Source organism: Chenopodium quinoa, unplaced genomic scaffold, assembly GCF_001683475.1.
Source record: "Chenopodium quinoa cultivar QQ74 unplaced genomic scaffold, ASM168347v1, whole genome shotgun sequence".
NCBI lineage: Eukaryota > Viridiplantae > Streptophyta > Magnoliopsida > Caryophyllales > Amaranthaceae > Chenopodium > Chenopodium quinoa.
Genome location: NW_018742418.1, coordinates 9,802,074 through 9,815,049, shown reverse-complemented (window position 1 = coordinate 9,815,049; position 12,976 = coordinate 9,802,074). Strand labels below are relative to the sequence as shown.

At 39.6% G+C, this 12,976-nt stretch overlaps 1 protein-coding gene across 1 annotated transcript; it reads right to left on the bottom strand.

Moving 5' to 3' along the window:
* Positions 1-6,362: 6,362 nt before the first annotated feature.
* On the bottom strand, positions 6,363-8,771 carry LOC110714710. The gene is made up of 3 exons (XM_021893243.1): positions 8,171-8,771; positions 7,816-8,053; positions 6,363-7,545 (listed from the first exon to the last, which is right to left on the bottom strand). Exons 1-3 carry the CDS (start codon positions 8,769-8,771, stop codon positions 6,363-6,365), a joined length of 2,022 nt encoding a protein of 673 aa, XP_021748935.1.
* Between the last annotated feature and the right edge of the window lie 4,205 nt (positions 8,772-12,976).

Here is a 12,976-nt window from a genome sequence, read left to right as displayed (position 1 = left end):
CACTGTTATAGGGAAGCTAATCGAGCGGCGAATTGGTTAGCTAACTATGGCGTGAAGCCGAATGAGAAATTTATTCTCTTTGAGGCGGTCCCGAAGGATCTTCTTGCCGTTTTATTGGAAGACTTGAGTGGGGTGACGCAGACAAGGATGGTTAGTTCCAGCTTGTAGAGTGCCTTAGGCTTTGTTGCTTTGCTTTGTTTGTTTTAGTTTTTATTTTATTATGTTTTAGTTTGTTTGTTTACGGGCTTGCCCCTCTCTTTCACAAAAAAAAAAAAGAATGAGTTATGTTTTTTATAACCAATCAATCATTAATATGTCATACTAGCAGATCATTGTGAGTTTAACAAATGTCGATTTATGATTCACTTGTCTTATACTTCCTCCATTTTTGTCATTTTTTTTAACTTTGTGCACTATTCACATTACTTCTTGCCCCTCTCTTTCAACAAAAAAAAAATGAGTTATGTTGTTTATAACCAACCAATCATTAATATGTCATACTAGCAGATCAATGTGAGCTTAACAAATGTCGATTTATGATTCACTTGTCTTATACTTCCTCCATTTTTGTCATTTTTTTTAACTTTGTGCACTATTCACATTACTTACACTAACTTCGTTTTGTGACTTGGTGTGAGAGAAGTCATGTGGGCTCTTATAAGGCTTGCCTCAACGTCTATTTTCTAAAGATCAAAATTTTATAATTTTGCTAATACATACGTAATTAAGATATTTACTTTTAAAAGTATGTGTTGGCAAGCATGCCTAAATGAAACGTGTCAACTAATAAAAAAACAGAAGAAGTATATAATATTTATATATACAAAATTGACATATTTGATTGCATAATTTTTTCAATCAACTTTTACTATAAGATAAGCAGATAGATGTGGGCCAAGAGAGCAAAGAACTTTTGTTTCTGGTGATGAGAAGTTTGGATTAAGGCATAGATCAAAGGGAAAGAAACCCCAAGTGTATAAGTGTATCACATAGAAGTGGAGGGACACTAGTACAAAATGTTAATTTAGAAGCGGTTCAAACCCCATAATTGGAAGCGGTTTTGAACCGGTTCGGTTTGGGGGGCTTGCCATTGTCAGTTAGAATTGGAAGCGGTTCAAACCGCTACAAAAAGTGGAGAATTAGAAGCGGTTTGGCGCCAAACCGCTTTCAATTCCCATTTTTTAAAAACAAAAAACTCTACAATTGGAAGCGGCTTTGGCGCCAAACCGCTTCTAAATCCCATTTTTTTTAAAAAAAATCAACAATTTGAAGCGGTTTTGGCGCCAAACCGCTTCCAATTGTAGTTTTTTTTTTTTTCTTATAATTTATTACTAATACTATTAATATAATAATATTATTAGTGACCTTTCACAATCATTTCAGTATTTTTAATTAATAATAAAATAATATTATTAATCGATATAAATTTATTATTATTAATTAATAATAAAATTAATATTATTAATTAATAATAATATTAATATTAGTTACAAAATAAAACAATAATATATATAACACGAAATAATTATATATATAAAAAGTAACATCATTTAATATATTTAATGAACAACAATATTTAATTACACGAAAATATATTAAGATTACAATTCTCAAATGAGCTTCTTACTTACCCAAATATAACCATTATAACCATTACACTGATTCTACCTAGATGCCATCAAACGTGACGAAAAAAGCCCACATGTCGCGAACTTCATTGATTTCCTTGCTCGACAACGGACCTACACTTTCAACCTTGCAAAACTAAAGATTCGAAAAAAAATCAACCATTGTCATCAGTATGTAGCACCCCCCCATGTGTTACGCTTGTTTTATGTTCGGTGAAATAATGAAAGCAAGGTACAGATTGAATACAGTAAAAGCATACTTCATCTACTTGTTGTGCTTCCGAGCAATTGTTGACTATGTCAAGCATAAACCTCATCACGTATAGGGCACAATCAAGTCCGTTGTTTTGTTGCACACACTGACATGCCACAAAGGTACTGTTATCATGCGTAGCCATTACCGAAGCCAATTATATTAAACAAATCACTAACTCAAGGCATTACCTTTGCATATTTCCACTTAGGACCCGCAACAGAACGACAGTTTACTTCTTCATAACACTTTAGGAAAATAAGTTCTAAGTTAGAAACATAAATTCTCAGTGATTAAGTTTAGGGCAGTCAACAAAGGAAAGCAATATGTACCTATTCAGTAGGTTCTTCACTAGCAACCTCCGTGGTGGAGTCTGTCGAATAGAATCAAAGTGGTAGATTGTGTTACTGGATACGCAAATCACCAAAAGGGTCCAATGAGAACTGCAGGTATTTACATAAACGTGAACATATTATACGCCTCAGCTAACAGCAATTTCAGAATTTGGAAAAGAGGAAAAAACTAAATTATGACATTTTGTGACGTACTCCTCAAAACAAGGGGCTAATATGAACTTATCTCCACCACGAGTTGATTCCTTCATACTCCTTTCTAGGTAATCTTCCACTTCACGAGGGTTGGTTAAGCATTTGGTAATGGAGGTTTGCTCGGGGCATAACCACCCAATTGCAGCCTCGGAGTTGCATCCACTAACAAGGTGATCCTGTAGTGCCCTTCACGACAGTAATGTAGGGATTACTTATTAATTACATTGTTTATATTCGAAAATGCAAAGCTAGGGTGACTATGATTAGTGGAAGTGATATACTTCATGAAAGCTTGAATGATGGAAATGTTAAGCATGGCACCCGATAGAAATTCCTTCACATCCTCTTTTGTAACTGGTGCGATCCCATCGTCATCATAGTGGAACATTGCCTTAGGTAAAGTCACTTCAATAGATCTACCCCTAGGCAACTCGTTCACACGGTTGTGAAGAAAAGTACATGCTTTGGACAACGAGTTCAGTATGTCAGCTTCTACTAGTGGAGTATAACTCGCAGCCGAACCTCTCGAACTCTTCTTCAACCCTTGTCCTTGTCCTTGTTGGACATTCTTAGATTTTGGCTTCTCCACCTTCTTCATTTTGGATGACTGATTTTCATTTGTAACATAAAAGCACATGGTTAAATTACAAGCTGTTTGGGACATGTTTTAAAAACCAATAATGTTGTGTACACTTACCCCTCCTATCAACCTCACTCGATCACGTGGCCATTGCACAAAGCTACCTTTCGCATCAAGTAGCGTGATGAAGTCATATTCCTCTCTAGGCACCGATAGTGGCAAGTCCTCAAACCCAGGTACTATGGAATTGATGCCAATGGAGATGTAGTGGGTATTAGTAGTAGACTTGAAATGGACCTTGTCAAACGGTTGTGCGCTACCATACCCCACCAACTCACCATCCATGTTTTTCTCGGGGTGAAGGAGCTCACATGGCGTCTCTTCCTACACATTTTATTAGGACAAGTTATAACCTAATTAACCAGCGTCATGATAATACAAGGACATATTAGTGAGACTTGGAAATTACCTGAACATCTGGAAAAGGATCAGGTTTTTGGTTTGCAATCCCTCTTGAATCTGCATGCGTCGGACTAGGATTCTGCAAAAGTTCAAAACAGTCATGCTAAGGCCTCGTTTGATGATATGGAGGCCATTGAACTCAATTGTAAAACAATTACCTCGCTGCCAACAAGTGGATCGTCCATGGCATCCTTGGGTTGACTACATGAGTCAACTGGGGTTACCAGGGGCATAGACAAGGTTGGCAAGTTCATATGCTTCAAAATAGCATTGAATTGACTTTGCAACTGTTCTTGCACCTCTTTGCGAATCTTCGCCTTTATTGATTCTTTTTCCTTGGCATCCATTCGGTAGGGCGAATTAACACTTGATCTAGATCTTCCTGATCTAGTGTAATCTGATCCCATAACCTTTTCCCACCCAAGTTGCTTGCCGCCCGCTCCAATTACTCGCCCAGGGTGGTATGGTTTTCCCAAAGCCAAGGTAAAAGGATCGTTCTCAATGCTTGGAGTGAGCTTGCCTTCAACTACTTCTGACGTATGCTCGAGCTGCAATAACACCAAAAAAAAAATTCATTCTAAGTTAGACGTAGTCGTTATCGAAATATTAGATAATGATAACGGTGAAATAATATCATAAATGTCAAAGATTAGGGTGCTTACAAGTGCATCTGCTACAGTTTTGGTATTCGGGTGCATGACGTACTTCCCGGTGTTCTTGTCGATCCCATGCATAGCACACCACCAGTCATTGGCACGACTCACCAAAGATGTCACCGTGGAGGGAATCGGTGTATCAGGTGAAGATATTTTGGATGTGGGGTACAAACCCTCTTTGATCCACTTTTCTCGACTTTCCGCAAATGTCTTACAACCCATATGATGGTTATACATTTTCTTCTCAGCATTGCGCGTAGCTTGTTGACTTCTTTCCTACACATTAGCAATTGTTCGCATCATTATATGAAGTGAGAAAATTTTTCAAAGTAACTGTAATTTATATAATATTACATACAAGTGCAGTAGTAGTTGTTGATTTCGCTACGAACTTCTCCCAGTCCTCCTTCGTTATTTGTGGATATACATCCCACGGTTTCTTCTCAACTTCATCCTCTCCTGCATTACCCATCGAAGTTTTCTTGGGTTTATGCCTTTGCTTCTTATGGATCCATCTTGTTCTTAACAAAATTTTGAAGTTTTTGAATCTCTCTTGTATAAAACCTTCAAACGATCTCCTCTTGTCTGGGTCATCGGGAATATTGAACACACTCTGTAAGAATCGCAAACTTCCATGTTAGTAAAGTGAAAAAAAAAATTGACGAAAAAATGGAGAAACGAAAAAAAGGGACCTGCGCAGCTAGGCACCTGCCTAGCCAGGCAGGCAGCCCAGCCAGGAAGGGAGCCCAGCCAGGCAGGCAGGGACCTGCCCAGCCAGGCAGGGACCTGCCCAGGCAGGCAGCCCTGCCAGGCAGGCAACGACCTGCCCAGCCAGGCAGGCAGCCCGACCAAGCAGGCAGCCCTGCCAGGCAGGCAAGGACCTGCCCAGCCAGGCAGGCACTTCCCAGCCAGGCAGGCAGGCAGCCCTGCCAGGCAGGCAAGGACCTGCCCAGCCAGGTAGGCAGCCCAGCCAGGCAGGCAGCCCTGCCAGGCAGGCACCTACCCAGCCAGGCAGGCACTGTCCAGCCAGGCAGGCAGCCCAACCAGGCCTGTCATGCTGCACCAACAACGAGGTAAGCTCGAGGTTTGGTTTTTAGGCACGATTTTTTGTTTTTTGAACTCGAAGTTTGGTTTTAAGGCACGAATTTTTGTTTTTAGGCTCGAAGTTTGGTTTTTACGCACGAATGCATACATTTTGACTCGAATTTTCATGAACAAAACTGAATTAATAAACACTTACCATTGTATCATCCCAAAACATTTGAAGCAACCCTTTTGGAATCTCTGCCCAGTCAAGTGTGATCGGTATTTTACGAGTTAGAATGCCAATGTGTGTGGAATATTTGCTGCGCCATTGCCCAGTAGGTTGACCCAACTCGTCAAACTCTAGAACCATCTGTTCCCCGGGCTTCTTAAATGCTTTTGTTGGACCCCTAACCTTTCTCTTTCCCGATGCCTTTTGTGTACTGCTGGTTTTCAGTTGACGTTGCTTCTCCATTTGGCCGTTTGAATCTTGTATAAACTCGGATACAATATCATCCACAATAGGGGGGGCACATTCAGCTGACATCTCATAAGCGTCAAACCTGCGCTGCAACTCATCATGAGCTTGGTCTTCTGGTTTGCCCAAATCTTGCTCCTTATTCACATCATACAACTCGTCACCAGATTGAGAACTACCATGGTCTTCATCATCCATAACCTCTGCGTGGTGAATGTCTTCATCACGACCCATTTTATGTACCCACCTACCACCACAAGCAACGCAAATAATTAGTACACAAAACATGTTTACAAGCTGAAAATGCTAATACAAGAACGAATTGAACAAAATATGTACAGAATGGCAAAACTGAGCTTCTACCATTCCCAACTTCGTTATTTTCATACCTATCACACAACTATCCTTGTAACAACTCACATTAGGTATACTAATAAGTGTTTAAAATATGAAAATGCGATAAATGAAATGATTCCATGCTATTACAACAACGAAGTGAACAAAATATGTACAAAATGGCAAAAAAGGGCTTATACCTTTCCCAACTTCGTTAATTTCATTCCTAGTTCACATCTAATCTTTCTAACAACTCACATTAGGTATACAAAACATGTTTACTAGTTGAAAATGCGATAAAGGTAATGATTTCATGCTAATACAAGAACGTAGGTAGAAAAATATGTACAAAATGGCAAAAAAGAAGATTAACATTATGATGCAAAAACAAATGTACCTCATTCGAGTATTCCCTCATTGTGGTCTGCTCGAATATAATTTGCATCCTTGTCTACACCATTTGATACGTCAACTCTAGGGGCAGTGAAAGGGGGCGAATCATCAAACGCATCATATTCGTCCTCGTCTTCGACATCTCCAACCCCTAAGATTCTTCTCTTGCTAGCAAGGACGATGGACCATTTAGGATCGGCTGGGTCGGTGACATAGAACACTTGCTTAGCTTGAGATGCAAGGATGAATGGTTCCAAACTATCCCGCAGGTGGCCAAGGTCTACAAGAGTGAAGTCATCATGTCTGATGTTGCGCCTAATATTATCGACCCATTTACATTTAAATAGACCTACCTTGAACTCACGATAATCAAGTTCCCATATTTCCTGAATTCGTCCGTAGTAGGATAATTGTGCGTCAACCGGTGATGTATCCTTCGCACTGGCAAACTCTGTTGATGAAGCCACAAGCGTGACACCACTATTTTGAGTCGATGAGGGTTTCTGATCACGATGCTCAGTCCAGAATGTATACCCATTAATGTCATATCCCTCAAAAGAATAAACATCTTCCTTTGGACCATAAGCTAGCCACTTTATAGTATCAGAGACACTCTCATCCAATTGACGCATGACTCGATCATGGAACCATGTCACAAACATCTTATTATGCAACTGCATTAGTGCCCTTTCCCCTTTTGATGGAAATTCCGCACGCAAACTATCCATGTGCTCTTCTAAATATGGGTGAACCTCCGCAACATGATGAAGCACAAATAAGTGAGCTTGCAAGAACTGATCATGAGTAGGTGAGATCCGTTTTGACCCGAGTGTGCCATGACCATCAAGTCTCCCTTCATGTCGGGAAGTGGGAAGCCCAATTGGTTCGGCAACGGCAACATACTCCGCCACGAAATTACCAATCTCCTTCGCCACAATCCCTTGAATCATACTACCTTCTGGATGGGCTGGATTCCTGACTTTATGTTGTAATGTACCCATGTGTCTTTCAAAAGGATAGCACCACCTCATAAAGACTGGACCGCACATCTTGATCTCACGAACCAAATGAAGGACCAAATGCACCATGATGTCAAAAAATGATGGTGGAAAATACATCTCAAACTTGCACAATGTTACAACTACATTCGCCTGGAGAGCATCAAGTGTAAAAGGATCGAGCACTTTGCTGCATATAGTGTTGAAAAACGAACAAAGGCTCGTAATAGCTTCTCTCACGTGCTTTGGTAAAATACCACGAATGGCAATCGGTAGGAATACTTGCATCATCAGGTGACAATCATGAGATTTCATACTAGTCAACTTCAATTCCCCATTCAAGGAAACGAATCTTTTCATGTTTGATGAGAAACCAGAGGGAACCTTAATGTCATACAAACAAGCACAGAACTTCCGTTTTTCGTCCTTTGACAATGTGTAGCAAGCTGGAGGTAAATACACCTTTTCATCTTTCTTCTTTGATACACCGATGCCCTTTCCTTTACGCTCCCCCTTACGTTTATTGCCACCATCTTCCCTTACCTTTTCCATTACCATTGCCTTCCCTTCCTTTGGCTGCACCCACAATTCCGGACGAACACCCCACGCTTCCAAATCTAATCGGGCGCTCTTCCCATCCTTTGTCTTGCCATGAATACCCATTATTGTCCCAACAACGCAATCACAAACATTCTTCTCTATATGCATCACATCGAGACAATGTCTAATATCATGTTCTTTCCAGTACTCAAGCTTCCAAAAGATCGATTCCTTTTTAAATAAGGCATATGGGTCTAAAGGTTTCGAAGTTTTACCAAAAACAATTGGTATACCCTTCACTCGACCATACACCTCATGTCCACTCAATGGCCTAGGCGCAACCCCTTCTTCAACTTTCCCATTGAAGGCCTTTTTCTGCCTACGATATGGGTGATAGCGCCGAAGCAATCGTCGGGTCCTCACGTACACATATTTGCCGTAGTGTTCAAGGTACACGTTTGGTGTGTCATCGATACAAACAGGACATGCTTTATGCCCTTTGTTCTTATACCCGGACAGGTTGCCATATGCGGGAAAATCATTAATGGTCCACATCAGGGCTGCACGCATTAGGAACATCTCGTTCTTATGGGCATCATAAACAAAATCTCCTTCGTCCCACATCTTTCTCAAATCATCAACAAGGGGCTCAAGGAAAACATCAATGTCGTGTCCAGGTTGCCTTGGACCAGTTATTAAAAGAGACAACATTACGTATTTTCGTTTCATACACAACCACGGAGGCAAGTTGTAGATCACTAAAAGTACCGGCCATGTGCTATGTTGGGTACTCAGAGTGCCAAATGGACTCATACCATCGGTGCACAACCCAAGCCTCAAATTTCTCACTTCATCACCAAATGCCCTGAACTTCATATCGATGTTCTTCCAAGCCGGAGAGTCAGCCGGATGCTTCAGCAAACCGTTTTTCTTTCTTCCCTCTGCATGCCATCACATGTTCTTAGCATCTCTTGGTATTGAAAATAGACGCTTGAACCTTGGAATGATGGGAATATACCATAATACTTTAGCAGGAATTCCCTTCATACCAGCGTTGCAGCTCTTTCGCTTGTAACGCGACTGACCACAACGTGGACATTCCTCTAACTCTTCATATTCATTTCGATAAAGAACACAGTCATTAGGACATGCATGTATCTTCTTATACTCCAAACCAAATGGACACATGAGTTTCTTTGCATAATAGTACGACTTAGGAAGTTCATTCTCATCAGGCAACATGTCACATAACACAGTCAACAAAGAAGTAAAACTAGTGTCGCTCCAGTTATACTTTGACTTAATGTTAAAAAGTGTTAGCACGGCTGATAGTTTGGTGTATTTTTTCGACCCGGGATACAAAGGCTTTTTGGAAGCCTCTGATAACGACTCAAATACATCACATCGGTCACCAAATTCACTTTCAACATTATGCATCATCTCATCCAAGTGATCACCACCACCGTCCTCGATCTCATCCCCATCCTCATCTCCATCTCCACCACCATCACTACCATAATCATCTTCCGCACGAATCTCGGCTTTGTTATCGTGAGTATCATTCCCAACAACATTCACCCTATACGATCCCTGTTCACCGTGCCAAACCCACACATGATATTGAGGCCTAAACCCATGACATACCACATGATCCCTTATTGTATCAACACTGTCGACCATTGTCACATTATTACAGTTGACACAAGGACAATAAAGGTCATTCACACCCGTTTTGATCTGATATTGTGAAGCACTCTCGCAAAACTCTTGGACCCCATTAAAGAAATCCAACGTATCACGTCTACCATACATCCAACCGCGATCCATCAACGTTTTCAATTGCCTTTACGCAAACCAACACATTTTAAATAATGTAAAATTGCAACATATAATCAAAGTACATTGTTTGTATTTATATTCGTTAATGCATATAGTGTAAAAATGAATGCTCCCAAAAAGGTCCTTATCACTCCAACCTAACCCATCCTTGAACGTCTAATCTCACTAGTGAATGTATGTCAAATTTCCAATTTTAAGGAAAATCCGGCAGCATTTCGCCCCAGTTCTCCAAGTACACAATGTAGGTAAATAATTACCTACATATGCACCCAGAGAACATGGAGACGAAATGCTAGGCCGAGATATTCCTTAAAATCGAAAAAGAGACATACATTCACTACCTAAGTGAGATTAAACGTCCAAGAACAGTCCCAACCGGGGACTATTCAAGTCCTCCTCCTAATGAGAAAGGCTTGAACGGGTATCTAAGCAAATGATGATGCAAGCATTCAAAAATTTCAAGACATTTAACAAAACACAAGTTAATTCATTCATACAATGCTAATTGGACTACCTACAAGCAAACTAAGCTCACTTACAATCCATATTCAATAATTCATCACTTTTTAGCTACTCAAATTCAAACAACTTATAACATTATACAATTAAGGTAAGAATTAACATTTTGTATACGAATAATTATTAAAATAATTAACATAAAATATGATTAACTAATATTGAAACCCTAAAATTTGGGAAATTGTTAAGAACATGTAAATAAGGTAGTAAGATTAAGTAAGCATGAACTCACCCTAATTTGTGAGGGACAAAGAGAAGGAATGCCTGTGGTGGTGGTGTTTCGGTGTGAAGGTGAGAAGGGAAGCAGGGTCCTCAAGCAACGTCGCAGCAGCAAGGGTCGTGGTGAGGCCGAGTGTGGTGGCTAGCAGCGTCAATAAGCAACAGCAGCAGCAAAGCGTCCACAAAGGAAATGCTTGCTGTGGTGGTGGTTGTCGCGGCGGGTGGAGGCGGCGACAGTGCAGGGTGTGGAGTCCAACAACGCCAATGGTGGTGGGTGCAACGGCTTTTGGCAGGTTGTTGCTAGTTGTTGTGGTAGGGTTAAGTGACGGTGGTTATATATGGTGGTTATGGTGGAGTGTAGGTGTGTGAGAGTGGAAGTTGAAGGGAAGCAATGGTGGAAGCGAAGAAATGGAGGGGAATTCAGAGCAAGGAATACGTTGAAATGGAGGGGAAAAATGGAGGTAAATCCGGGTTTTTTTTTTTTGAAAAAGGGAAGCGGTTCAGCCTAAACCGCTTCAAATTGGTTTTTGGAAGCGGTTCAACCTAAACCGCTTCCAATTCTTCCTTTTTTTAAAAAAAAAAAAAATTTGGGCGGGTATTTGTAAGGAATTGGAAGCGGATTTGATAAACCGCTTCCAATTATTGGCTTCCAATTTGGTTTTTTCTACTAGTGGGATAAGGTAGGAGAAGTAATGGAGGAGACAAGTAATGGAGAAGTTGTATGTGCTAGATATCCTTACAAGCTTTGGATGAAATTAAAATTGTAATTTTCACACCTTGAGGATGATGCCCTAGAAGTAGTACTGTCAAATTTCAAACCGAAATCGTTTAACTACCCAAAATCGACTGACCCAAATGAAAACCGAACCAATTAAAAATCGATTTTTTTGAAACCGAAAACCGACTCGGCCAGAACCGTATTTTAGGAAACTCGAAACCGAACCGATCTGAACAATGTTGAAACCAAACCATTGTTAACCCGAACCATTTTAAACCCAAAACCGTTTGAACCGGGTTAAAAACTGTTTACACCGAACCATTAACAAACCGCAGCCCGTTTGCACTGAACCGTTTACAAATCGAGCCGTTTATAAACCGAACCGCTTATAAACCAAACCGTTTACAAACCGCTTACTTTTATAAATTGGTAGCCTCAGTAGAATTAATGTTGCCATCTTAATCTAAACATATAAAGTATAAAGGGAAGATTAAATCACGTTAAAAGGAATTTTAAATGAAATCTAATTATGCACACATGTTTACTATGGAGTACATTATTACTCCCTACGTGTTTAAATAAATTAAACGTTTTGACTTTCATGGACTTTTAGGATGGTCAGTTGAATTTACTAAAATAATAGGTAGTAGGGTATAACTTTTTTTTTTTTTTGAATAGTAATAAAAATTCATTAATAAAAGTCATATGACATCTACAAAAGAGATTCGACTTTAACAAATACATAAGATATTGAATCAGATAAAAATGTCCTTTATAAAGACTACGATCGTCGAGTAGATCTTATACCATGGAATATCTCCCGTTTATATCGCTGGAAAATACAGCCTTGTTGGAGAGACAATCTAACGATCCTTTGTAGCCGTGAGGATATTTTCCTTCTGATTCATCCGACTGTATTCCAAAGCTTGATAACCCTTGTGATCTCGCATAATTTTTCACCAACGAAATAATTTCACAATAATCCATTAGATCTAATATCATGGATTCAAACCTAAGAAAATTCTCCCCCAAAAAGAGGAGACAAACTTTGTCTTTTGAAGGAGGTCGAAAAACCCTTTTCTTCCAAAGGAGATCGGAAACCCTTTCTTTCGAGGGAGAAAATTTCCTCCCTAAAAGAGGAAGCATTATTATAAACCTAAAAAAAACTTTTAGAGAAACAAGGATTGGGGCTTTCCATCGGTTAACCCCCTTCAAAAAACGACAATGGAGGCTAGGGTTTAGGAGGGTGGAAGGATGAGAGAGGAGAGAGGAAAAAAGTATATATATTTTAAGTGTAGGGTATAAGTTAAGGAGAGAGAAGAGAGTAATGGGTTTTGTGGGGACAATTAGTTAGTAGAATGTTATTAGAAAATTAAGAGAATATTATTAAAAAAATAGAGAGAAGTTACTAAAAAAAAAAAACAAACGTTTCATTTATTTAAACATGGTCGGAAAAGGAAAACATTTCATTTATTTAAGCACGGAGGGAGTACTAGAGTGTCGGTTAAGTTAGTAGTTAGTTCAATGTTAATTTATTTTACGCATAACTGATTTAGACTATGTTCATGCATCATTACTTCATTAGACTTTTTTTTTTCCTTTTTTTGAGGAATCATTGAACAACTATAGAAGAAAAGAAAGTTTTGAAAGTATATATTACATTGGGAGATAACATTGTTAAATTTCAAATCGAAACCGTTAAACTGCCTGAAATCGACCGACCCAAATGAGAACTAAACCGACTAACAATCGATTTTCTAAAACCGAAAATCGACCCAAACAATAA

What these genes read in the sequence shown, in the direction of transcription:
- LOC110714710 (XM_021893243.1), bottom strand. Translation starts at nt 8,771, where the DNA reads ATGAAGTTCAGGGCATTTGGTGATGAAGTGAGAAATTTGAGGCTTGGG. An exon ending in GGGTATACCAATTGTTTTTG is followed by an intron (nt 8,054 to 8,170) that starts GTAAAACTTCGA and finishes TGATGCATATAG; the next exon opens with AGAAGAATGTTTGTGATTGC. An exon ending in AAGAAGAAAGATGAAAAGGT is followed by an intron (nt 7,546 to 7,815) that starts GTATTTACCTCC and finishes CACTATATGCAG; the next exon opens with CAAAGTGCTCGATCCTTTTA.